The sequence below is a fragment of the Myotis daubentonii genome, chromosome 15 (assembly GCF_963259705.1).
Source record: "Myotis daubentonii chromosome 15, mMyoDau2.1, whole genome shotgun sequence".
Taxonomy (NCBI): Eukaryota; Metazoa; Chordata; class Mammalia; order Chiroptera; family Vespertilionidae; genus Myotis; species Myotis daubentonii.
The window spans coordinates 30,740,731-30,766,505 of NC_081854.1; the positions used below are offsets into that span (position 1 = coordinate 30,740,731).

The 25,775-nt window shown below is 41.3% G+C and overlaps 1 protein-coding gene and 1 pseudogene across 8 annotated transcripts in view; one reads left to right on the forward strand and one right to left on the reverse strand.

The window, feature by feature from the left end:
* The window catches only part of ZCCHC14 (zinc finger CCHC-type containing 14), a 74,529-nt gene that overhangs the window by 8,269 nt on the left and 40,485 nt on the right, over positions 1-25,775 (forward strand). For all 8 annotated transcript variants that reach the window (XR_009448853.1, XR_009448852.1, XR_009448854.1 and 5 more), the window contains exon 2: positions 23,466-23,589. Coding sequence is in view for 4 of the 8 variants with exons in the window: in XM_059667127.1 (XP_059523110.1) it covers positions 23,466-23,589 (124 nt within the window). In the remaining 4 variants the exon portion in view is untranslated. The remainder of the gene's footprint in view (positions 1-23,465; positions 23,590-25,775) is intronic.
* Positions 21,103-22,640, reverse strand: LOC132217104 (transcription initiation factor TFIID subunit 9-like; annotated as a pseudogene).

Sequence of the window (25,775 nt, forward strand, 5' to 3'; positions counted from 1 at the left end):
TGCTTTTTCTTTTTTTGTTTTGTTAATCCTCACCAGAGGATATTTTTTCCATTGATTTTTAGACAGAGTGGAAGGGAGAGGGAGAGGCAGAGAGAGAAACTTTGATGTGAAAGAGACACACAGATTGGTTGCCTCCTGCATGGGGATCGAACCTTCAACAGAGGTACATGCCCCTGACTGTAATCAAACATGGGACCCTTCAGTCCATGGACCGATGCTCTAACCACTGAGCTAACCGGCTGGGCCTCAGTGCTTTTTTCTAGGCCCTAGTAGTGATACTTATTACCAACTCGGGCTTTTCCTTTATTCAATGGCCATTTCTCTGATGCATTTCATGGCTGTAGATTCTAGTGAATTTTTTGTTGTTAAACCTGAAGATATTTTTCCATTGACTTCTAGAGAGAGTGGAAGGGAGAGGGAGAGACAGAGAGAGAATCATCAATGTGAGAGAGACACTTTGACTGGTTGCCTCCCGCGCACACCTCGACCATGGCTGGCCTGCAACCGAGGAACATGCCCTTGACCGGAATCAAACCAGGAACCCTTCGGTCCAAGGGCTGAGGCTCTATCCACTGAGCCAAACCAGCTAGGGCAATGTGAATTTTAACATGGTATTTTACTTTTTTAGTTTTCAAAAGCTGGCATGCAAAAGCTTTCATTGGGAGAAATTCTCTGAACGTGATAGTTGGCTTTATGTTATCCCATGACAAAACCAAGTTTTATGGACAAGTACACAGAGAGCTGGGGAAGGGCATATGGTCTTCTGATGCTATAGTAGACTATCTCCCTTACAATCAATGTGGGTTAGGGGTAGTGGTTGTAGTTCTAAAAGTAAGACTGTTGCCCTAACCGGTTTGGCTCAGTGGATAGAGCATCAGCCTGCGGACTCCAGGGTCCCAGGTTTGATTCCGGTTAAGGGCATGCACCTTGGTTGCGGGCACATCCCCAGTAGGGAGTGTGCAGGAGGCAGCTGATCGATGTTTCTCTCTCATCGATGTTTCTAACTCTCTCTCTCTCTCCCATCCTCTCTATAGGAGATCAATAAAATATATTTTTAAAAAAATAAAATAAAAAATAAAAGTAAGACTGTTTTTAATTTATTCCTTTAATGTGTAAAAAATTATAAATTTTGGTAAGCCTAGATATTTTAGTTTGCTATAGAATGGCAATACACTGAACAACTGTTAATCAACCCAACTGAAGTTTAGTTTATATTTCTTTAACACTTTTATAAACTGTGACTTAGATTAACTCTAAGAACGGAGCATTATAGAGTTATCTCCTAATTATTTGGGACTTATACATAAAAGCTTCAATATATTTATTAGGAAGAAATTGTTGTATTCTTGGGTTTCTTACTGATTCACAGTCAATCTAATTAAAACATGTATATGTAGGAACTGCTTCTGGAAATTTTAAAGTCTTGACTAGAAAAAATAACTTTGAAAAAGGAAGAAAACCTGTGGGGAAGAGAAACAATCCCCTTCTCTCTTGAACATTTTAATAATATGTAAAAGTTTGGGAATAATGCTAACTACCTAGCTATAATAAAGTTAATAAAATTGATGAGTTACTTTGCATGTACCCAGTATTGAAGTTGTGTGAGAAGCACTGTGTGATGTGTGTACTCTACCTGGACACAATTAAGTATCAGAATAGTACTCCCAACTTACGTATTACCTGTGGAAGAATGGATTCTTGTGACTCCAGCTTCCTGATTATTTTCTTTTATGGGGACTATTGCAAGATGTGGTGTTTCTGAGAACTATTACTTGTGTGGGATTTTTTTTCTTTATTTTAAAGACTGGGTTTGAAGCTCATGAACCAGTGTACTATTAATATTTGTATTGTGGAGGCTAATTTAGCAATCAAAATGATTTTTTTCTTTTAGAATAAATAATAAAGTACAAAACAGGTAGTCAAAAAGAGGGAATGATGCCAATGATAGATAACATTTCAAATATTTACTATGTGCAAGGCACTGCTCTAAGTGCTTCGAATGTATTTATTCAATCCTCATAACAACTCAGTGAGGGAGGTTCTATTTTTGTCCCTGTCTTTTAGCAGTGACAGAACAGACACAGAGAGGTTAAGTAAGTAATTTGCCAAAGGTGACATTTATAAGTGGCTATTTTTATTGTGAAGCCAAAATTACATTTAAAAATATTTTTTTCTACGTCATCAAAAGTGAGAGGAGAAACCTTAAGAATATGAAATGAGAAGAAAAAGGGAAGCTGAAATTGTGTGTCACTTGTAGAAATAGGAAGTGTGACGTCATTCACAGCTTTTGTTTGCACTGCTAGTGCCCAGCTACCACTGGGCCTGCTGCTGATTTCTTGTTTCAAGTCTACTCTTTATAACATAAATTAATCTCCCTACCCCCCCACCACCAATTGTTCATTTTTATTCGTTCAATGACCTTTAGTTGATAATCCTCAGTACTAAGCTCTCTATTTTTTTTAAATTTGAAATTAAAACAAATTTTGTGAAATACATATATTTTAAATGTACCATTTGAGTTTTGGTAAATGCATAAACCTGCGTAACCAAACCACTATCAAGATATAGAACATTATTGTTACCCCAGAAAATTGCCTCATGCCATTTTCTGGTCAGTTCCCACTTTCACCACCACTAACTCCCCTCTTCCCAACCCTCTACCTTTTTTCTATTTTTTTTCTTCTGTTCTAGTTTCCCCCCACCATTGATTAGTTTTGCCTATTCAAGCACTTCATTGAAGTGGAATCATAGAATTTTGTTCTAGCTACTGGCTTGCCTTCTCTCTTGATGTATTTCACCTAAAATGTAAGAATCTTAACAATTGTATTGTAACCATTTACCTTCTCTGCCCTTCATGTTATGTTTATCATATGTATTCTACATATGCTATAAACCCCATAGTATATTATTTTTTGCTTTAATATGAATGCAATTTTTTTAAAATTAAGGAGAAAGGTAATTTTTTATTTTTGTCCTCATATTTACCATTCCCAGTGCTTTTCATTCCTCCCTTAAGACCCAGTTTGTTACCATATTCCTTCAGTCTGGAAAACTTTTTCAGCACTTTTTGGAGTGCAGGTCTGTTGGCAAGAAATTCTCTTAATTTTCTTTTTATCAAAAAACTAGAGGCCCAGTGCACGAAATTCATGCACAGGGGAGAGGGGTCCCTCAGCCTGGCCCTGCACCCTCTCCAAACTGGGACCCCTTGAGGGATGTCTGACTGCTGGTTCGGACATCGCTCTCACAATCCGGGACCACTGGCTCCTAACCGCTCGCCTGCCTGATCGCCCCTAACCACCTTTACCTGCTAGCCTGGTGCCCCTAACTGCTCCCCTGCATGCCTGATTGCCCCTAACCACCTCTGCCTGCCAGCCTGATCGCCCCTAACTGCCTCTGCCTGCCGGCCTGATCGCTCCCTAACTGCTCCCCCACTGCTGGCCTGATCGCCCCTAACTGCCCTCCCCTATGGGACTGATCGCCCCTAACTGCCCTCCGCTGCCGGCCTGATCACCCCTAACCGCCTCTGCCTCAGCCCCCGTCACCGTGGCTTTGTCCAGAAGTATCTCTGGAAGATGTCCAATTAGCATATTACCCTTTTATTAGTATAGACTAGAGGCGCGGTGCATGACATTCATGCACTAGGGGATTCCTCAGCTCGGCCTGTGCCTTCTCACAGTCTGGGACCCCTCAGGGGATGTCTGCCTGCCAGCTTAGGGACCCCCAGTGCACAAATGTCGGGGGAGCGGGCCTAAGCTGGCAGGCAGACATCCCCTGAGGGGTCTTTAGCGCTGCCATGGAGGTGGGAGAGGCTCCCGCCACTGCTGCTGCACTCACCAGCTGTGAGCCCAGCTTCTGGCTGAGCAACACTCCCCCTGTGGGAGCGCACTGACCACCAGGGGACAGCTCCATTGAGCGTCTGCCCCCTGGTGGTCAGTGTGCATCATAGAGACTGGTCGTTCCATCATTCAGTCTATTTGGGTATTGGGGTTTTATTATATAGGATGGTGGTCAGTGCGCATCATAGAGACCGGTCATTCCATCATTTAGGCTATTTGCGTATTAAGGTTTTATTATATAGGACTAGAGGCCCGGTGCATGAAATTCGTGCACGGGGGCGGGGTCCCTCAGCCTGGCCTGCACCCTCTCTAATCTGAGACCCCTCGGGAAATGTCCGACTGCCTCTCGCAATCCGGGACCTCTGGCTCCTAACCGTTTGCCTGCCTGCCTGCCTGATCGCCCGTAACTGCTCCCCTGCTGGCCTGATCACCCCTAACCACCTCTGCCTTGCTTTGCACCTGGGACCCAGGATTCCCTCCTCCAGCCGGTTGCAGGCACTCAGGACCTGGGCTTCCCTCTCTCTGGTCGGCCGCAGGCACCCAGGCCCCAGGCCGGCTTTGCCCAGACTGGCTGCAGCCACAGGCGCCCGGGACCGCAGGGCATACAGCTTGTCCTTATCCCAGGCTGCAAGCGCTGGCGCCCAGGACCGCAGGGCAGGTGTCTTGTCCCTCTCCTGGGTCGCAGGCACAGGCGCAGCCGCTGGTGCCCAGGACCACAGGGTGTGCGGCTTGTTTCACTCCTGGGCCATAGCCTGGCTGGTCCCCATTCCTCTCTCCCTAGTGTTGAGTGTCTGAGCCATAGCTCATTTGTGCCTGGCTGGTCCCCATTCCTCTCTCCCCAGGAGTGTCTGAGCTGTGACGGCATGAGGGTGTGATGACCATTTGCATATTAGCTCTTTATTATATAGGATAGACTAGAGGCCTGATGCATGAAATTTGTGCAAGAGTAGGCCTTCCTTCCCCCGGCTGCTGGCACCGGCTTCCCTCTGGGACCCGGGCTTCCCTCCAGCCGCTGGCAGGCACCTGGGACCCAGGCTTCCCCCGCAGCCCTGGCTTCGTCCAGAAGGTCATCCAGAAGAACATCCGGTCTAATTAGCATATTATGCTTTTATTATTGTAGATAGATGTTTTGCTTTTGCCTTGTTAAAGGGTTTTTAGGATTCTGTGTTTTCAGTTTTTTTTTTAGCTGGAGTCCCAGAAGGAAAGAGATACTGGGACAGGAAAAACTATGGAGAAATTACTTCTTAAATTAGTTAAAGAAGTTGTGACACTGTCTTCTGGCCATCATTTGTTTTGCTGTTCCGCTGTATCCAAAATGCTGTTTTTCTCTGGCTGGTTTCAAGATAGTCTCTGTGTCTTGGTATTGGAGCAGCTTGACTATGATGTGTTCAAATGTTGTGTGTGTGTGTGTGTGTGTGTGTGTGTGTGTGTGTTTAATTGCCTTTGAATTTGTTGGTCAACAAATCATATAGGTCTCAGGTACACAGTTCCACAACATACCACCTTTATATTGCACTGTATGCTCACCATACCAAGTTGAATCTCCTTCCATCATCATTTATACCCCCTTTACCAAGTGTTGTTGTTTTTTATTTATCTTGTTCAATGTTCTCTGAACTTCATGGACTTGTTAAATTTGTCTCTTTCCAAATTCGGGGAAATTCCATCCATAATTTCTCCAGACTCCAGCTGCAGGTATATTAAACCTTTTGATATTATTCCACAGGTCCTGGAAGCTTTGTTCATTTCTCCCCCTCAAATCTTTCTTTGTTTTTCAGATTGAATACTTTCTGTTGATCTGTATTGAAATTCATTGTCTTTTCTTAATTGCACACTGTTCAGGGGATTTTTTTTTAGTTCAGAAATAATTTTTCATCTTAGAATTTCCATTTTAATTTTTTTAAAATAATTATTATTTTAAGGCTTTTTTAAGAGCAGTTTTAGGTTTACACAAAGATTAAACATTAAAATCACCCGAAGTCCACAATTTACATTAGAGTTTACTTTCAGTGTTGAACATTCTGTGGGTCTGGACAAATGTGTAAGGACATGTATCCACCACTATAGTATCCTACAGTGTATTTTCACTGTCCTTAAAACCCTCTGCTCTGCTTATTTATCCTGCCCCTTCCCCAACCCCATGCAGTCACTGATCTTTTTAGTGTCTCCATAGTGTTGTCTTTTCCAGAATGTGACATAGAGTCATATAGTGTGTGTAGCCTTTCACATCAGCTTTTTTCACCTGGTAGTATGCATTTAAGGTTCCTCCATGTCTTCATGGCTTGACACCTCATTTGCTGGGGTCCAACCCCAGCGGGTCCAGGGGTCCCCAAAGGTGTGGATGGAGTCACCGAAGAGGGAAAGACTCAGAAGCAGCATTCAGTTGATCAGCATGGTTGGGTTCTCTTGCCTGGTTCTATTGCCAGGTTCTGTAGGTTCTCCAGCCAGGTTTGGTCGCCAATTTCTAGTCAGGTTCTCTTGCCATGTTCTATAGTCAGGTTCAGTCCAGGATCTTTTGCCATGTTCTCTCGCTAGGTTCTGTCTCTAGGTTCTGAGGCCAGTTTCTGTCCAGGATCTTTTGCCATGTTCTCTCCAGCGAAGTTCTTCTGTCTCTAGGTTCTGTGTAGGTTCTGTCTTCTAAGTTCTGTCTTGTTACATCTGTATTTATACCAGTTGATTCCAATCCTATCAATCTCTATTCCAAAGGTTAGGGCGTTTCTTATCTCCATTCCAGGGAGTAAAGATTATGTAGCTTAAGCATGATTGTTCGTAGTTAAAGTGATTAATTACCCGCCTGGCACTTAGTTAAGGGGTTTTATTCCCTCCCTAAGTTCAGGGGAAAATCCCTACCTGGGGAAACAACCTTTCTCAGAGACCTTGGTTAAAACACATAGTGCCAAGAAGGTGAGCAAACATATTAAGAACAGTATGCCATATATGCCAGGTCCCTTGAAACAGCAAGCATGGACCGGCTCCCGGCACTCATTTCTTTTTATCACTGATAATATTACATATCACTGGATAATGTGTGCACTCTGGATGTGCACAGTTCATTATCCATTCACCTATTGAAGGACATCTTGGTTCTTTCCTGAATTTCCTTTTTAAAATCATTTGTGTCCTTCTGGTTTGTACATTGTGAGCATGTTTTCCTTTCTGGAGCTTCCTTATGACAGCCACTTAATATTTGAGCTTCCTTATACTAGCCACTTAATACTTCCTGTGATTCCAGCATGTGACTCATTTTTGCTTGGTCTCCCTTTTTTCTTTGTATGGGTCATCTTTTAATTTGTTTACTGGTACATGTCTAGTAATTACAGAGTACTTGGATTTTGTGAATGAGACATTGCAGAAACTCTGGATTTTGTTATGTCCTCCTGAAGAGTATTGATGATGATTTGTTTGTTTAGCTGGCAGTAAATATGGCTGGACTGCAACTCTGGGACTCTCTTCCCTGTGTTGATCAGCAGCTGCAATCTCTGTTCAATTGTTTGGTCTTAGCTTGGCTTCTTGGAGCCTGTCCCAGGCAAGCCTGTTTCAGGGCTCTCAGAGATGTGGGCAGAATTTGTATGCAGAACTTGGTGTTCCCCTTCCCAGGTGCTCTCCTTTCTTGGGTTTCCCCCTCATTTTCCAGCCACAGTAATCTACCAGAATTCTGATATCCGGTTTTTCAAGTCAGTAAGATTGAGGTTCTGTCTGAGCTTCAGCTGTTCCTTTTTCTCATGGGACTGGGCCTGCAGAATATGAAACTCGCCCAGTGCAAATCTCTTTTTCCAAGTGTAGACCTCCCTCTTATTTCTGCCTGCTTTTGGTTGTGTTCACTTTATTATTTTTTATACTTTGTCCAGAGTTTATAGTTATCTGCATGAAGGTTGGTCTGACTATTCAACCATTATTGAAAGTAGGATCATCTGCATTTAATATCATCCACGTGTTATATAAATATTGAACATGTGTTCCAGGAAGGATTAATTCTCTCGTAAAGTGTAGCTGTGGAGGAGGGTTTTACATAGACTGTTACATTTGTCATTATAAAGATTAAGGTCCTGTGTAGAGGAGAAGAAATGACCTGGCCTAGTGTCTTGAAATTAGAGGGTTGTTTGGAGAATGTGAGAATGATTTTAATGTTCTGGAACTTTGTAGGTGCTAAATAACTGAACAGAGAATCAGGTGTGTGGATGAACTTGCAGAAGTGTGAAAGGACAGGTTTGGGCTCTCTTTTACTTGTAATTGTGGAATTCATTTGAGCAAATACCACTTAACCGTTGAATGCAGACTGGTTATATATGCTAAAGGAGGTAAATCTTACATTTCTTGACCTCAAAGTCTTTTCTTTCTGTTCATTCCAGTTGAACCTTTTCTGGCCTGATTTTTCCCTACATAGCTGGCCATAAAAGAGATTTGGTTTCCGACTCTGAGCAGCTTTGCCTTGCTTATAATAGGCATCCAGTCAAGACTCATTGAATGGAATTTGTGGCTCCTATAGAAATAAAACCCAAGGGCCTATTTCACTGATACTTTCTGGACCTTTGATGCTTCCCACACATTTCTAGTTTATTTCAGTGCCTGATCATCCCCTGGTGGTTCCCTGAATGTTCTGCAACTGAATTTATATCATGACTAGTACCCCACAGGGATCAGGAAGCAACCATTTTAAAGTGCTAACTGCTTTGAATGGTTCATCTCAGGCAATTGAATATTATATTGGGAACTGAAATGGTCATTATAGCGTAGTTTACTTATTATGATTAGACACTGAGCCAGTTTCTCAAAGAAAATGCCAATATTTAAACATATTTCTGGCAGGAAAGGTAACCTACACAAATACCTCATCGGCCTTCCTTTTGGATGTGACCTTCACAGGATGAAATTCTACCTGAGATTATGTGGTGGAGAAGCAACTGCAGCCTCTGCATCTGAACTTGTTTTCACTGTTAACCATTTAAAATTCTTTAAAATATATTTTTATTGATTTGAGAGAGAACGAGAGAGAGAGAGAGAGAGAGAGAGAGATGAAAACAAAAATGATGAGAGAGAATCATTGATCAGCTGCCTCCTGCATGCCCCACTCTGGGGATCGAGCCCGCAACCTGGGCTTGTGCCCTGACCAGGAATTGAACCGTGACCTCATGGTTCATAGATTGATGTTCAACCATTGAGCACATGACCAGACACTGTAAATCATTTTTGATATTACATGGTCACATAATTTAAGGTCTTCTTGAATGGGGAGGGATTATCTTCCTGAATGTGTTTTATATTCAAACACAGTGTTGCCTTCAGTTTATTTAGGTTGGACTGTTTGTTCCCATATGGCTGTGCCGTTTAAACATCTTTTAAAAATCGTGCCTTTTAAACTCCTTTTAAAAATCCATCTGTATGTTCGCTTGCTGTCACTTGTGGCTTCTTATTGCTAACATTGTACCTTTTCCCAGCAACCTTTAATTTCTTTAGGTCCCTTTCCCCACACCTTAAATTTACTGCCTACTATTTGCTCTGCTTTAGGAGACTACACCTAAGCCTGTTGGAATTGTTTAAAGCTCTGAACGAGGGGCTGGGTAGTGTGGCTATTCAGACAAAAGCCTTTCTTGCTATATCCTGCTCCTCAGTTGTGTCATCAACCTGGATAACTGTAACTGTTTATTGAGCACCTGCTATGTGACAGGCTCTGTAAACTTTCCAGGGACTAGACACTTTAATCCTGTAACAAATGTAGGAAGTTGACTAAGATTCTGTTTTAACGCCATTTTATAGGTTTGCATAGCTTAGGAAGAATTGTCTTTAGTCAACCCAGGACTTTTGCCTCAAATCTATGTTGCTCTGTACTGCAGTCTCCTGAGCAGTAATTCTGGACCCTTCCAGAGCTGTTTGTACCAGGACACAATGCCCCTCCCCAGGTTTTGGTTTAATTGGCCTGCTTTGGGTTGTCCTGGAATCTGAATTTCTAAAAGCTTCAGATGTGCATATTAGGGTTGGGAATTTCTAGTAGAAGCTGCACTATTCTGCAGGCTGCTTGTGGAAGAACTTTGCTTTATAGTCACATTGCTGGAGCTCAGCTAGTTAAGTCCTTCTTACCTTTTGCTGAGATTTTTGAGCAGTACTGTTTCTGTTTTCCTTTTTTGCGTGGGGAGTTCTAGGGTAAGAAATTTTAAATGGAATGTTTTCACATGGAAAACGGATTTTGGTTAGCATTGGCTTTCACTTGGCCTAAGTCAGCGAATAGCTTTCACTATTAAACTATCTATTTTCTTGTTCTGGTTTTGAGAGACACATAATTACTATTTTAATAAAATGCTTACAAATCACTATTCTTTTTATTTTATGTATTTTTTCCCCATTGAGTTAAAAGTATTTAACAGATGTTATTCTTTCTTGTGTAGAGATGGGTTACTTGGAAAACAAATTGAAAATAAATGACTGTCTGTAAACACTTTGGAGATCATATTTTTACCTAAGGGTACCTGGCCCTGTTGCCCCCTTGGCACTCATAAGCTTTAGCCAGGAAGGTCTTTCCACTCAGCTCTTCTTGCCCTTGCTGTTCCTGTGCCTGAAAGGCCTTTCCTGCAGGTCACTTGGTTTGGCTGGCTCCTTTTCCAGTTAGACTTCAACTCTATTATTGTTTGTGGACCACCAGAAATCATGGTTCCCCCCACCCCTTATTTTCTTTGAAATTATTTGTTCTCCCATGAGGCCAGCATCTTTCACATCTTGTGGATGCTGCTCAGCACCTCCCAACAGCCTCTTAATAGCATCCAGCTTGGTAGGGAGATGGTGGACAAGTTTTGACATGGTGAGCAGTTTTTCTAAATTCTCATAGTGATGTTCCTCACAGAAAAATTGGAAAACAAAGATTTTTAAATCTCCAGCCATAATAAATACTATTAATATTATGGTGCATTTTCTTTTTTTCCCAGTGCCTGTTTGTGTATATACACAATTGACATATTATAAATTCTACCTTGTTTCAAAACAGACTCACAGAAACAGACCAAAGGGATGATTACCAGATGGATGAAAAAAGTGAAAGGGAATATAGTCAATAATATTGTGATAAGTGATATGATTTGCATCTTTGACAGATGATTACTAGAATTAGTGAAGTGATCATATTGTAAAGTATAAAAATGTCAAACCACTATATTGTACACCTGAAATTAATATAATATTGTATACCAACTGTGCTTAATTTTTAAAAAGTAAATAAAAATAAATGACCCAGAAAAAAATTCTACCTTCTTTCACTTATCTAAGTGTGAGCATTCCCCATGTCTTAAGTTTTCTGAAATGATTTAAAAGGCTGCATAATATTTCATCACGTGGATGTAAATTTATTTAAGTATTAATCTTGTTGGGCATTTATGCTCATGTTTATTTTTGCTCTTCTAAAGCTAAGAAGATTCTCCTTGCACACAAACCTCTGTATCACTGATTATATTCTTAGCATAGATGCCTCCCAGCAGAATTAGTGGAACCAAAGGTACAGATGTAATGCAAGTTTGTTACATGCACCTAATTGCTGTCAGGACAGTTGCACTTGGTAGTTGAGAATGACATTGCTCCCCTCTTAACATTTTATGAGCACTGACTTGTAAGACATTTTGTCTAACTGTAGTTCAAATAATCAAATCTTTAAGCTGTTGCATGCTAGTTTTAGAATAGGTGATTACTTGTCATGGTAGGGTTTTGTTTTTAGGTATGTGTTTTTTATTAGAGCAGAAGGGAGAGGGGAGGAGAGAGAGAAATACCGAGGTGGGAGCAAAACATCCATCTGTTGCCTCCTGCACACCCTGTACCAGTGATGGAGCCCACAACTCAGGCATGTGCCATGATTGGAAATCAAACCTTTCCATGCACAAGACAACACCTAACTAATTGAGCCACACCAGCCAGGGCATGGTAAGAGTCCATTTTTAAGTGTAGTGTAAATTTAGAAGAAAAGATACCCTCTTCCCCCAACCCAGATTACAGGGAAGGGGACATCCAAACAGATGTTTGTAGCTCTCCTTGGATTGAATCTGCACCAACCCATAAACCTCTGTAGCTATATGGCTGCTCCTTACTGACCAGATAACCTTGGAGAAATTATGGATGAGCGCCAGTCCTTACTGTTAAAGTGGAGGTAATGATTACTGTAACCATCACATAGATGCATGTATGTATAAGCATATTGGATAAATGATATAAAAACGAGACAGAAGCTCTCCTACTGCAGACACAGCGGACTCTCATAGCTAGTTAGCCTGGAGGTCAAATCACCCCCGGTATTGCCGACAACAATCAAGGCTTAACTACAACAAGACTGCGCACAAAGACCACTAGGGGGTGCACCAAGAAAGCATAAAAAATGCGGAGACAAAGAAACAGGACAAAACTGTCAATGGAGGATATTGAGTTCAGAACCACACTTTTAAGGTCTCTTAAGAACTGTCTAGAAGCCGCCGATAAATGTAGTGAGATCCTCAAGAAATCTAATGAGACCCTCGATGTTATGATAAAGAACCAACTAGAAATTAAGCATACATGGACTGAAATAACGAATACTGTACAGACTCCCAACAGCAGACCAGAGGAGTGCAAGAATCAAGGCAAAGATTTGAAATGCGAAGAAGCAAAAAACACCCAACCAGAAAAGCAAAATGAAAAAAGAATCTGAAAATACGAAGATAGTGTAAGGAGCCTCTGGGACAGCTTCAAGCGTACCAACATCAGAATTATAGGGGTGCCAGAAGATGAGAGAGAGCAAGATATTGAAAACCTATTTGAAGAAATAATGACAGAAAACTTCCCCCACCTGGTGAAAGAAATAGACTTACAGGTCCAGGAAGCGCAGAGAACCCCAAACAAAAGGAATCCAAAGAGGACCACACCAAGACACATCATAATTAAAATGCCAAGAGCAAAAGACAAAGAGAGAATCTTAAAAGCAGCAAGAGAAAGAAACTCAGTTACCTACAAGGGAATACCCATACGACTGTCAGCTGATTTCTCAACAGAAACTTTGCAGGCCAGAAGGGAATGGCAAGAAATATTCAAAGTGATGAATACCAAGAACCTACAACCAAGATTACTTTATCCAGCAAAGCTATCATTCAGAACGGAAGGTCGGATAAAGAGCTTCACAGATAAGGAAAAGCTAAAGGAGTTCATCACCACCAAACCAGTATTATATGAAATGCTGAAAGGTATCCTTTAAGAAGAGGAAGAAGAAGAAAAAGGTAAAGATACAAATTATGAACAACAAACATGCATCTATCAACAAGTGAATCTAAGAATCAAGTGAATAAATAATCTGGTGATCATAATAGAATCAGGGACATAGAAAGGGAATGGACTGACTATTCTTGGGATGGAAAGGGGTGTGGGAGATGCCGGAAGAGACAGGACAAAAATTGTGCACCTATGGATGAAGACAGTGGGTGGGGAGTGAGGGCGGAGGGTGGGGTGGGAACTGGGAGGAGGGGAGTTATGGGGGGGAAAAAAGAGGAACAAATGTAATAATCTGAACAATAAAGATTTAATTAAAAAATAATAATAATAAAAATAAAAACGATACAAAGTGTGGTTATAATCCTAGTATTTGTCATTATTTTATTCTCCATGTCTCTTATAAAGTGAAGTGTTCACATCTTAGGCATTCAGTGTGAACCCTGCTTTTTAGTATTCCAAGCTGAGATGTGTAATTTTCTTAAGCGAGTCCCATATTAATGGCACTTAATTGTTTCCAGAATTTTGTTAGTACATACATCTCTATAGTGGAAACCTTGTATAGATGTCTTTTGACTATGTTTGGGTGTATCTGAGGGTAGATTTTGGAACTTTTAACTTCATGTGAGGGGAAGGCACACTATTGCCTTTTTGTAGGCATTCCCAAGAACTATTATCTTGTCAACAGATGAGCTGCCCTGCCACCTGCCTGTTGCATCCCCTTCAGTTTCTTTTATTATTACTGATCACCCATATAATTTCAGTGCAGCTAAGACATTGAAACTTTGGGTTCTCAAGTGATTAAGCATTGCTTTACCAGGTTTTCCTTAAAGCCTCTTCTACATTTATATGTTGAACATTTGAGTGCACACTGCATGCCTTGCCCTCTGCTGGGCATTGTGAGGGCACATATGTAAAGGGTAAATTTTGCAGTCCATCTTCAAGAACCTAGTGGGTAAGGAAAACAAATGTGCATATACTTCATTTTGAGTTACACATTGCATTTGTCTTAGAGGGATTGTATTGGGGGGATGAGAAGGCGGCCTCCTTTAGACCTCCAATTTGGGCTGACTTTAGGAGAGTTCTGCTTAGAAAGGAAGTTGCTTTTGCCTTAGAAGTCCTAAAGTTTATAAGAGAGAAAAGGAATTGGGTGAGGGTAGAGTTTTTCAACTTCAGCACTGTCGAGGTTTTGGTCAAATAATTGTTTGGGGGCCTGCCCAGTGTACTGTAGGATGTTTAGCAGCATCCATGACCTTCACCCACTAGATGCCAGTAGAGTCCTGCCCCTAGTTACCACAACCAAAAATGTCTCCAGACATGGCCATATCCACCATTAAAACTGTGAAGTCACAAGCACTGTTAATTTCTGCCTGTTTCATAATGGCAGCAAATGCTGCATTTCCCGTTAGAAGCTAGCAGAATTACAACAGTGATCTTTACTGTGGCCTCTAGGAGTATTAGGATTAGTGAAAATAAGACTATAATAAAATAAGAATAGAAATCCAGAGGAGTTCTAAAAATTAGATAAAGGAGTTCAAACTTGCAGTAGATGGTAGAGAACTACTTTTAGGCATCAAAAAGACACAATTTCTCCCCCTCCCACCCTCCACCCCCGAACTCTAAAGTGACTGTGAGGATTTTCCTATTAGGGCTCTGTTTTTTAAATCCTCAGCCGAGGATATTTTTTTCAATTGATTTTTTTTTTTAGAGAGAATGGCAAGGGCGGGAGGGGGAGAGAGAGAGAAACATTGATGTAAGAGACACATCAATTGGTTGCCTTGCACAGGTGCTCCCACCAGGCCCAAGGATTGGACCTGCAACCCAGGTATATGCCCTTGACTGGGAATCAAACCCAAGACTCTGGTGCGTAGGCTGACACTCTATCCACTGAGCCATACTGGCCAGGGCCAGGGCTTGTATTTATAAGACAGTGCTTATGTTAATACTATTCAGGTGAGGAAAAAAAGTAAGGAGAGGGCACTGATGGTTGGATTGCTTTTCAATATGGTGGTCTCTTGGCACTTTGGTCCAGAAGGGAACACCTGTCATCCATTAGTGCCCTGATCTGAGGGCACCCTGGCAGATCAGCTTGTCTGCTAGCCCAGTGCCCAACCCCATCGACAGCTTGCTGGCCAACTTTGCCATTGCCCTCACTCCCTCAGAGGCCATGGGGAAGATCACAGCTTTACTTCCACTAGACTAACTGGAAATGTAGCATATGCTGCCGTTCTGAAAACGGGAAGAAACCCACAGTGGTGTTAACAGTGCTTGTGACTTGTTACCAGGAGAAAGCAGATGTTTTCATATTGCAGTGGATGAGGCATCTTAAGATATCCTCTATGCTCATCATACTTCAGATTACATGACGCTTGCTAAGTGCTAAAGAAGTTTGTCATTTTGTCCGGCCAATGTGGCTTGTTGGTTGAGTATCAACCTAGGAACCAGGAAGTCACAGTTCGATTCCCAGTCAGGGTGCACGCCAGGTTGCAGGCTCGATCTCCAATAGGGGGCGTGCAGGAGGCAGATGATCAATGATACTCTCTCCTCATTGATGTTTCTATCTCTCTCCCTCTCCCTTCCTCTCTGAAATTAAAAAAAAATTTTTTTAATTGTCTTTTAAGATCTTAACTGTTTTTAGTATAATTGGCTTTATTTGCAATCCTGTGTATTTTATGCACTTAATACATATTTCTGGGAAGGGTTTAGTAGGCTTCATCAAACAGCTATAGGTTTTTTTGTTTTATTTTTCACAAGGAAAGTTAAAAACTCTTGCTCTGGTGCTTACTGCCATTTTGGGAGCCATTTCAAATGCCTGTTAGTAGCGTGAAGTAAGACTTTTGGAGACCCATGGCTCCAGTTAGCTTATCTGTATTTTGGGGTTCTTCAGTTCCACTACATGTTAGCATGCCCCATTTGAATGACTTTGATCGTTAACAAAATAGATTTTTAATAAGTAAAACTCTTCTAAAAATTGTGGTTCTGTTCCATAAATATATTTTTTAGTATTTTTATTGATTTCAGAGAGGAAGGAAAAGGGAGAGAGAGCAAACAAAAGTATAAATATCTGAGGGAGAGAAGTAGCAAGAGTCAAATGCTGTTCAACATGTGTCCCTTCTCTAGGCTAATGGTTTATACAGTTTGTCATCTTCATACCTTACCCTTGGAAGGAATCTTTGAGTTCATCTGATCTAATTCTCTATACATCATTGGATTCCATTTTACATTTTGACTAAAAGGAGGTTGTGAAGCCCTGGCCAGGTGGCCCAGTTGGTTAGTTAGAGCATCGTCCCAATATGCCGAGGTTTCAGGTTCTATCTGTGGTCAGAGTACATAGAATCAACCAATGAACGCATCTGTAAGGAGAACAACAAATCAGTGTATGTATGTATGTATGTATGTATGCATGCATGCATCTCTCTCCCTGCCTCCCTCTCAAGTCAGTTAAAAAAAAAAAAAAGTGGGTATTCTGATTATGGCAGGCTCCTTTATCTTGAAATAACTCTTGCAACATTGACACCCTTAGGAGCTGGTTAGAAACATAGAATCTCATGCACCATCCCAGGCCTTCTGAATTAGAACCTGCATTTTAATAAGATCTGGAGGCAATTTGCACATTAAAGTTTGGAACCAGAGGCCTACTCTCCATTTAAAGAGCTGTAACAATTAGATGGCGAGCTGTCTCAGAACTGCGTGTGAGCTGTAAGTCCAGGTGGAGGGACTGTGTAGCTCATTACTGTCTACCTAGGTATGTGGGGAATGTCAGACCAAAATCACCTCCCTGGCAGAACCACAGAATAGAGTATGTACCTTGTGACTGCTAGCACACTTCAGAGTCAGACTTCATTCATGGCCTAAGCTTTGTCAGTCCTTTATTACAGCAGCCGCCTACCTTTCGGACCTCACAGACCACCAGTGGTCCGTGGACCACAGGCTGGCGACCGCTGCTTTATTAGACCTGATGAGATACTCTGATGATTGTGTAGATGATTGTGTATTGCTTTGAAATAGAGGTGGGTTTTTTTTATTAGATTAATCCTGAATTTCATTAAAATTTAGTAGGTACAGTCATATATTTTACAGGTGTGTATTAAGTGCCTATTTTGTGCCAGGGACTGTTGGAAGTACAGAGGATGCAGCAGTGAACAAAACAAGACAAAAAGTCTCTGCCTTACTCAGCTTCAAGAAGTCCTGGCTAAGGTGACATTCAAGTGTAGATGTGATGGCAATGAGCCATTCCAGACAGAGGGCACAGCCAAGGCGAAGGCCTCTAGGCAGAACCTGGCTGCCGAGTTTCCCTTTGGTGGCTACAGTGGATTGAGGGGAGGAGAGAAGTGGGAGATGTCAGAGAGACGACAGGAGTCAGGCCCTCGTAGCTCCTAGGAGAGGCTGACTGTAAAGATGCAAAGAATGATTAGCTAGTGCAGGCGTGCATACTGAGTGTTCATTTAGATATAAAGCAAGGGGCTTATATAAAAAAGGACTTTGAACTTACTGGAAAACATTTATCAAGGTTGAGTTGGGGCTCTGTCTTTGGAGAGCATTTTCTCATTACCTTCCTTGCAGTAGCAGAAGGCAACATTTGGAACTGATCTTCATTCTTATGCACATCAAGCTGATGACTGGAGCTCTGCTGTGAGGGTGAGTCAGAGAGCATCTGAGTTGAGCGTAGGTCACATGGGCAAATTAACTTAACCAAAAATAACCCCCAAAACAGCATTTCTGGGAAATGCAAGGGAAGACAGCTTTCAATGTAAACAAAGGAGCAAAGTAAAGATAAAGACTGTGTGAAAAAGTGAACATTTGGAAAACTAAGAAGAAATTCTTGCGGGGGGAGGGGGGTGGGGGAGGGAGGCAGGGGCGGGGAATACCGAGGAATACAAATTTCCTTTCTAGTAGTTATAATTTTAAAGAGTTTTCTTTCATGTATTTATATCAGATGCAAATGCATCCATTTTAAAATCTTAACTTTCCCTGTAGCATGGCAGTTGGACCTACACCCTTTAGCTTTTCCTATTAATCCACAGAAGGAGCTTCCTGCTCTCTCTGGGTTTCCCCTAGATGGTGCTGAGAATTGTCCAGATGATGGGTACAGTAAAAACTTGGACATGGGGCTATCCGTGATTCATACCCTGGCTGCAATTAGAATCATGTGGGGAGTTTAATGCATACAACAAAAGAAAACCACAACCAGTGTCCCGGCCCCACTTCAGAAATTCTGATTTAATTGGGGTGTGTGGGACTTGGTGTTGGTGTGTGTTCTTCTAATGCCTCGGGGTTCCTCAGGCAGCCAGAGTTGAAAACCATCCTTTCAGTCCAGCTCTCCTTATTTCACGAGCTGTGTTCTGGCCACAACGTTGAATGTAGAGCATTCTCCCGCACTCACCCTGTCGCCTCCCTCACCCCTCCTCCCTGTAGGCTGAGAGTTGGGAGGCTGGTTTTCTCTTTGTGGCTGTTGGGGATGTTTCAGCGTAGGCAAGTGGTGTGTGTATAGAATGTGGTGTGTGAGCTCAAGGCAGGAGAGGTGTGTCACTAATCCAGACAACTCGGCCTCTTCTTAGGGCCAGGAGTTAGAATTACTTACCAGGGTAGCTAAGAGAACAGTGGGGTTCATATGAGTCAGGCTAAATAGCAAGGAATCTGCTGTGGTTATGTTTATTATATACTAGTAGATATGAATGTCAGCCTCCTGAGTTGTTTCCCATAGTAATATTTACTATTGGAACTAAGAATCTTGCTTTTTGAGTAATTACTTGTACCTAATAGCTCTATTAGTAGGAAAGAAATTCATTTCTGGAATATTCTGACCATTGGATGATTAAAAAAGCACACAACTTTGCCAAACCTAAGGAAACAGTTCAGTTTAGTTAAATTATCTAAGTGATTTAAAATTTTAACTGTCTTGATGACTAATATCCTGGTAATATTATTGAAAAAATTGACTTTTGGTGGGACGTATTGGATTGGTGGTGTCATTTCCTTGAGTTATATTAACTTCCAGGTTACCAGACTTATGATGAGTTCCTTTTCTTGTGCCGTATCTCCTGTGAGGTCCAGGCCTGCCAGTCCTGTGCTGTGCGTGCACAATGAGACTTGTCTGCACAAAGCAGGGAGACCTTCCTGCTCCAGTGGCTTTGACAAAGGTGGGAATAGAGAGAGCTTGTTGTGTATATGGCATATGGTCTTATTGTAGTTCTATGAATGATTGGCTGTTGCTCTGTATTTCATGTGGTGAATGCTGGCTCGGCCCTGCAGGAGTTGTGGCCATCTCCGTCCTCTCCTCCTAACTCTCTGTCTCTGCCTCAGTGCCCCCCCTCCAGAGCTTCATTGAGGTGATGAAGTTTATGCTTGTACTGCACTTACAGGTGCTTTTGATCAGTTCCCACCTATTAAGTAATTAAGTAAACTAATGAGAACCAAGGCCAGGGAGCTCAGGGGTGGGGTGAGATGGGGTACATGTCTTAAGTCAAACCTGTGGCAGAAGCACGATCAAAAGGCATGCTCCTTTCCCTTTATTATGTATGTAGTATAGTGTTTCTTCACTATACTACTGTGAGAAGTCATGCCTCTTTTGATAAACTTTAAAATCTTAACTTACCTCTATTTGACATATTTTTTCAAATGAAAACCATTATGATTTCTATTAAAGAAAATACAACGTCTCAATTAAGAACTATGGTAACTATATTTACTCATTAAATACTAAGTTTTCTAAAACACAGCTTGAAAACATCTGGCATGCATGTTTAATCTGAGTACAGTGGATTCAAGATCAAGTATACATGTTACATGCATCAAGGCTATTTTTTTAAACATGTTTTTATTGATTTTTTATTGCTTAAAATATTACAGAGAGTAGTACATTTGTCTCCTTTTTCCCCTTGACCTCCCTACCCCCCAGTGTCTTGTGTCTATTGGTTATGCTTATCTGCATGCATACAAGTCCTTCGGTTGATCTCTTACCCACCCCCAACCCTCCCCAACCTTCCTGCTGTAGTTTGACTGTCTGTTTAATGCTGCTCTGCCTCTGTATCTATTTTTGTTCATCAGTTTATAATGCTCTTTATTATCCATAAATGAGTGAGATCATGTGGTATTTTTCTTTCACTGACTGGCTTATTTCACTTAGCATAATGCTCTCTAGTTCCATCCATGCTGTTGCAAATGGTAAGAATTCCTTCTTTTTTACGGCAGCATAGTATTCCATTGTGTAGATGTACCACAGTTTTCTAATCCACTCATCCGCTGATGGGCACTTAGGCTGTTTCCAAATCTTAGCTATGGTAAATTGTGCTGCTATGAACATAGGGGTGCATATATCCTTTCTGATTGGTGTTTCAGGTTTCTTGGGATATATTCCTAGAAGTGGGATCAATGGGTCAAATGCGAGTTCCATTTTTAACTTTTTGAGGAAACTCCATACTGTCTTACATAGTGGCTGCACCAGTCTGCATTCCCACCAGCAGTGCACAAGTGTTCCTTTTTCTCTGCATCCTTTCCAGCACTTGTCGTTTGTTGATTTGTTGATGATAGCCAGTCTGACAGGTGTGAGATGGTACCTCATTGTTGTTTTGATTTGAATCTCTCAGATGATTAGTGACTTTGAGTATGTTTTCATATGTCTCTTGGCTTTCTGAATGTCCTCTTTTGAAAAGTGTCTATTTAGATCCTTTGCCCATTTTTTGATTGGATTGTTTATCTTCCTTTTGTTAAGTTGTATGAGTTCCCTATAAATGTTGGAGATTAAACCCTTATCGGTGATAACATTGGCAAATATGTTCTCCCATGCAGTGGGCTTTCTTGTTGTTTCATTGATGGTTTCTTTTGCTGTGCAGAAGCTTTTTATTTTGATGTAGTCCCATTTGTTTATTTTCTCTTTAGTTTCCAATGCCCTAGGAGATGTATCAGTGAAGAAATTGCTTCGGCATAAGTCTGAGATTTTGTTGCCTTTGGATTCCTCTAGTATTTTTATGGTTTCCTGTCTTACATTTAAGTCCTTTATCCATTTTGAGTTTATTTTTGTGTATGGTGTAAGTTGGTGGTCTAGTTTCATTTTTTTGCATGTATCTGTCCAATTTTCCCAGCACCATTTATTGAAGAGACTGTCTTGACTCCATTGTATGTTCTTGCCTCCTTTGTCAAATATTAATTGAGCATATTGGTTTGGGTCGATTTCTGGGTTCTCTATTCTATTCCATTGATCTATATGTCTGTTCTTGTGCCAGTACCAGGCAGTTTTGAGAACAGTGGCTTTGTAATACAGCTTGATATCTGGTATTGAGATCCCACACATCAAGGCTATTAATTACAAATTATAGTCATCGTTACCATCGTCATGTTTTCTTTTCAATGCATTTGTTGATTCAATTAGCAGTATTTTGTGATAACACCATGTTAGGGTTAATAAGAATGTTTTTGACCCAATTAATGATGGATTAATTAGAACATTCTGAACTGCTGATGTTACAGGAATTGATGCTTTTACAGCTGGGGACTGTGAAGTGGGTATCTGTACTGTAAACCTTTGCCCTGTGAGGGACATTGGAGTCCCTACTTTAGTTGAAACTGACATGGTTTGTGGGGTTGGTTTGCCAAGTGTGGGAGTACTTGGTCTGCTAGTAACTGAACCAACACTTAATCCTGGAACTGTTATTCTTCCTGCAGAAGTAGATGCCGTTTTTGGAAAGATTTAAGTCTATAGTTTGGAGCAGTCAAGTAATAGCTATCAGGTGGTAATCTAGGACCTGGATATGGCTTGATTAATGGTATTGGGTTTGATTTCTTTGCCTTCCAATCTATAATAATAAAAGTGTAATATGCTAATTAGACTGGACAGCTGAACGACCAGGCGAAGCCTGGGCTGCGAGAGCCGAGGCCCTTGCATGAATTTTGTGCATCAGGCCTCTAGTATATAATAAAAAAATCTCCTGGGGAAGGAGAGGTAAAAGACTGGTCAGCACAACACTGGATTGCCAATCGCACATCATCTGCATCAACAGTAACTTTCTTAGTATGGCTTGAATAAATGTTTGCAACATCTAGAATTGTGGTCACATATCAGAAGGCAAACTACAACATCTGACTTATAACTCTTGGCTCGTATTCTGTAATCCCCATATCCTTCAGGATTCGTGCCATCATCTGTGCATATTTTGGCATGCTCTTGGGAGAAGCCATCTTGCCAGACTCCATGATATCCGGTGATCAGACTTCTTGAGCCAAATCACCCACGTTAATATGTTTCAGTCCCCCGATCTTGATGCAAGTTCTTTGCCTAGTTTAGTTTTTCCAACCCCTGGTGTACCCATGAGCAGGATGTTCAAAAGCAACAAGATGGCTCTGGAAACCTCAGCATGAGGGCCCTAAGCACAACCTATTGTTTGAAATTTTGATACACATTTAGTTGTGACTCTGAAGAAGTTAAAGCATTGGTCATTATTTTCTTCTGAATCCTACACGTCATAAATATATTTTGGCTGTAAAATTTTCAAATACAAAGTTGTTATTAAGGGGGGGGGGAATAAAAGTTATTGCTTCCTCCCCACCACACCCAAGAAAGTCTCTTCTCCCTCCTCCCTCATGCCTATCCTCAGGTCACTACAGTTAAGGTTTGCCATATCCTTCCAGGACCCTTTCCATTCATTTACATACAAACACCTTCTCTTTAAACCAGAGAAAAGGAGGAGGGTATGGAATGATACTCTATGGCTTGTTTTTTAATCTTTCTGTTTGTTGACAAGCTTTCATGGTGGTTTATGACTATACCTAGTTCATCTGTAGATGCACTGTCCTTGATTTAGTCAAGTCTCTTGGTAGCTATTTAAGATGTTTTCAGTTTTTCATGATTACAAACGCTGCTGCAGCAAGCACCCTCTCCTTTTACCCCTCCCCCCCCCCACACACATCTTTTTCACATGTAAGAACTTAGTTTGATGAATTCCTAGAAATGAAATAGTAATATAATTTCAGAATATGCTTTTTTAAAATGTACCCTCAACTAGATCCAGTTCTATTCCATCCTTTATCGCTGTCTTTTATGAGCATTTTATGATTTATTCAAGATTTGTAGAAGGACAGTGTAAGTCTTGCTGTGTAATTATTTTTAAAGGCTCTGTCTCACATATAGGCTTATAATTCATGACAGCTTGGCTGACATAGTTTTATCCAGTCCAGCGAACCATGGACACAAGACACAAATTCCCATGTTTGCTTAAAGTTCTCTGGGCTGTTTTTAAATTTCAATGGTGAGTAGTAGATGGGTAAAATTTATGACTTTCACAGGAAGCGCTTATTGTTACAGTTGTAATACCTGTTTTATAGAAAAATTTGAAACTACTGTAAACATAAATGACTTTTAAATAACAATGAAAATCACTCCATATGAACCAAATGGAAGAAAATAAGATGATTATGTTTTTGTGCCTTTAGGTCACTCCAAGAACCGAAACCCCTGTCACCAGTGTCAGTAATAGTTTGGAGAATGCACTACGTACATCAGCACATTCCACTGAGGAGTCGCTGCCCAAGAGGACTGTGGGAAAACACTCCAAAGGTGAGTCTGTCCATCTGCAGGGCTGAAGGGAGGAGTTGTACTGGAGCGGAGGGGAGATCTTGCGCTGATATTTGTAAATGCTTTTAGATCTCTCACATACGCTAATTGTAGTAAGTTGTATTCTTTTTCTACGTTCTATAAGTAATACGTGAATGTATCTTGGCTGTAAAAATCTCCAATGTTGGTGTTTATTAAGGAGAGAAAAGTGAAAGTTGTTACATCCTCCTACCACCAAAATAAGTAAATTCTAGAGCAGCAGTTCCTGAAGAACTTACAATAATGGAATGGCCTGCATCTGCACTAATTTGTTTGCCACCAGTCACTTGTGCCTTTGAGCGCGTTTGAAACGTGACTTAAACAACTAAGGACCTGAAATTTCATTTATTTTTCGTTGCAATTGCAATTGCATTAGCTCAGTGTGGACCATGGCTACCATATTGGGCAGTACAGCTTTGGACTGGATGGAGGGCACATTTTAGATGAAGCTGTGAGCTCCTTGGTTCTGGTTGCTTGACTTTCGCAGCCAGCTTGGACAGTCAGAGTCAGTTGCTGTACAGTTGGTAAGCTGTGTGGAGGTATGGGGGATTCCAGGCGGGTGAAGGTGATGTGTAGGACTAGATAGCTCGACAGTGAACCCCAAGTCTGCACAGTTGTCAGATGGGCCAGGATGACCCCGAATTGGATGGTTATCATGAGGCCCCAAGCCATTCGCTCCCTCACTCAGCTGGCCTTTGTTCCTTCCCCCTTTTGTTTGTGTCTCTTCTAGAACTGAGCTGCACTAAGGTGGGAGCCATACCTGCTTGTTTTGTGTTTTCCATTCTCCGTCTCCCTCCTGTCTCAGGCACAGTGCTTTGCGCCTCACAGATGCTTAGTAAGCACTTTGTTTTTTAAATGAAGCTCCATTTTTATAAAATCATAGCAAGCCACCTGTCTGTGACTTGGGTCATATGCTGGATATATCTGTATTCTAACATCTACACCCATGTTTATTTATAAGTGACCATGACATGGTATTAAAACAGTAAATCCTTATAGCAGCCGTGGGGCACAGTCAGCTTGTTTTATGTATTCCACTCCAGGGACCATCATTCTTAGGACACAGCAGGGCCTCATCTGCAAGGATGGTGTCACTCAGTCATAGGCACTTTCTCTCCTAAAACTGCTCTTGTCCTTTTTCCTTCTGAGTGTCATCCAGGGAACAGTGCCTGGTGGGGTGTTGCTCCCTTTGTCTCCAGACAGTCCAGCATAGTAGAACTTGTGCTCTGCACCCTCCTGATCTGAAGGGCTGGCCTTTTCTTCACCACAGTGGTTTTTCCTCAAGGCATAATTATCAGGAACCCCCTCACTCCTTTTTAAAAATGTAATTGCAGAATATGTGGCTGTTATCTCTGTCACTCTTTTTGTCTGTGTTTGTTGGTGCCCAGAGAGCCAGCTTTAGCATCACTTGTGCCAGACATCAATTATCTATAGTATTCTCCATTCAGTGGTCATAGTTGGTAATAGTTTCTTCCATCCAGAAATTAATAGGCAAGCTAACTTGGTTTTTCGTCACACTTTTTGTAATATTCTGTTCAGCCCTAGGTTATTGCTCTTTTGGAAGTCTAAAGTCACTCTAAGTATTATTATAATAACCTTTTCTCATTGTCTTTTCTGTAATCCACATGTGTTTTGGTTTTTCTCTGCTTATTTGGAAGTTTGTACAGATACAGTTTCACTTACAAAATAAAGAATTCAGACGTTTCCATTTCTTTTGTATAAGAGTCAGGGAATAGCAGTAAGGACAGTGTGAAACCCTGACTGCTCTGGTCAGATCGTGTTCCAAGCCTATTACATAGACTAACCCACATAATTTTCTGAAGAACTCTGTGGGGGCTCAGTTATACCTATTTAATTCTAATATCAATCCCATGAAGAGATTATTGCCCCATTTTACAGATGGAAGAACTGAGTCACAGATAAGTAACATTCCCAAGGTAAGCTAATGCTCTTACCACTAATGTTAGACTGAAGAAACAGAAAATGAAAATCAAGATGGCAGTGCTTAAAAAGGACACATTAAAAAATGAGTGTTAACCTTTTTTCTATACTGTTTTATGTGAACATTTTCAAGTGCTGGCATAGAGAGAACAGTATAGTAGTTGTCCACATCTGGCTTCAGCAATTCCTTTGGGGCCTTGAGTTACTCA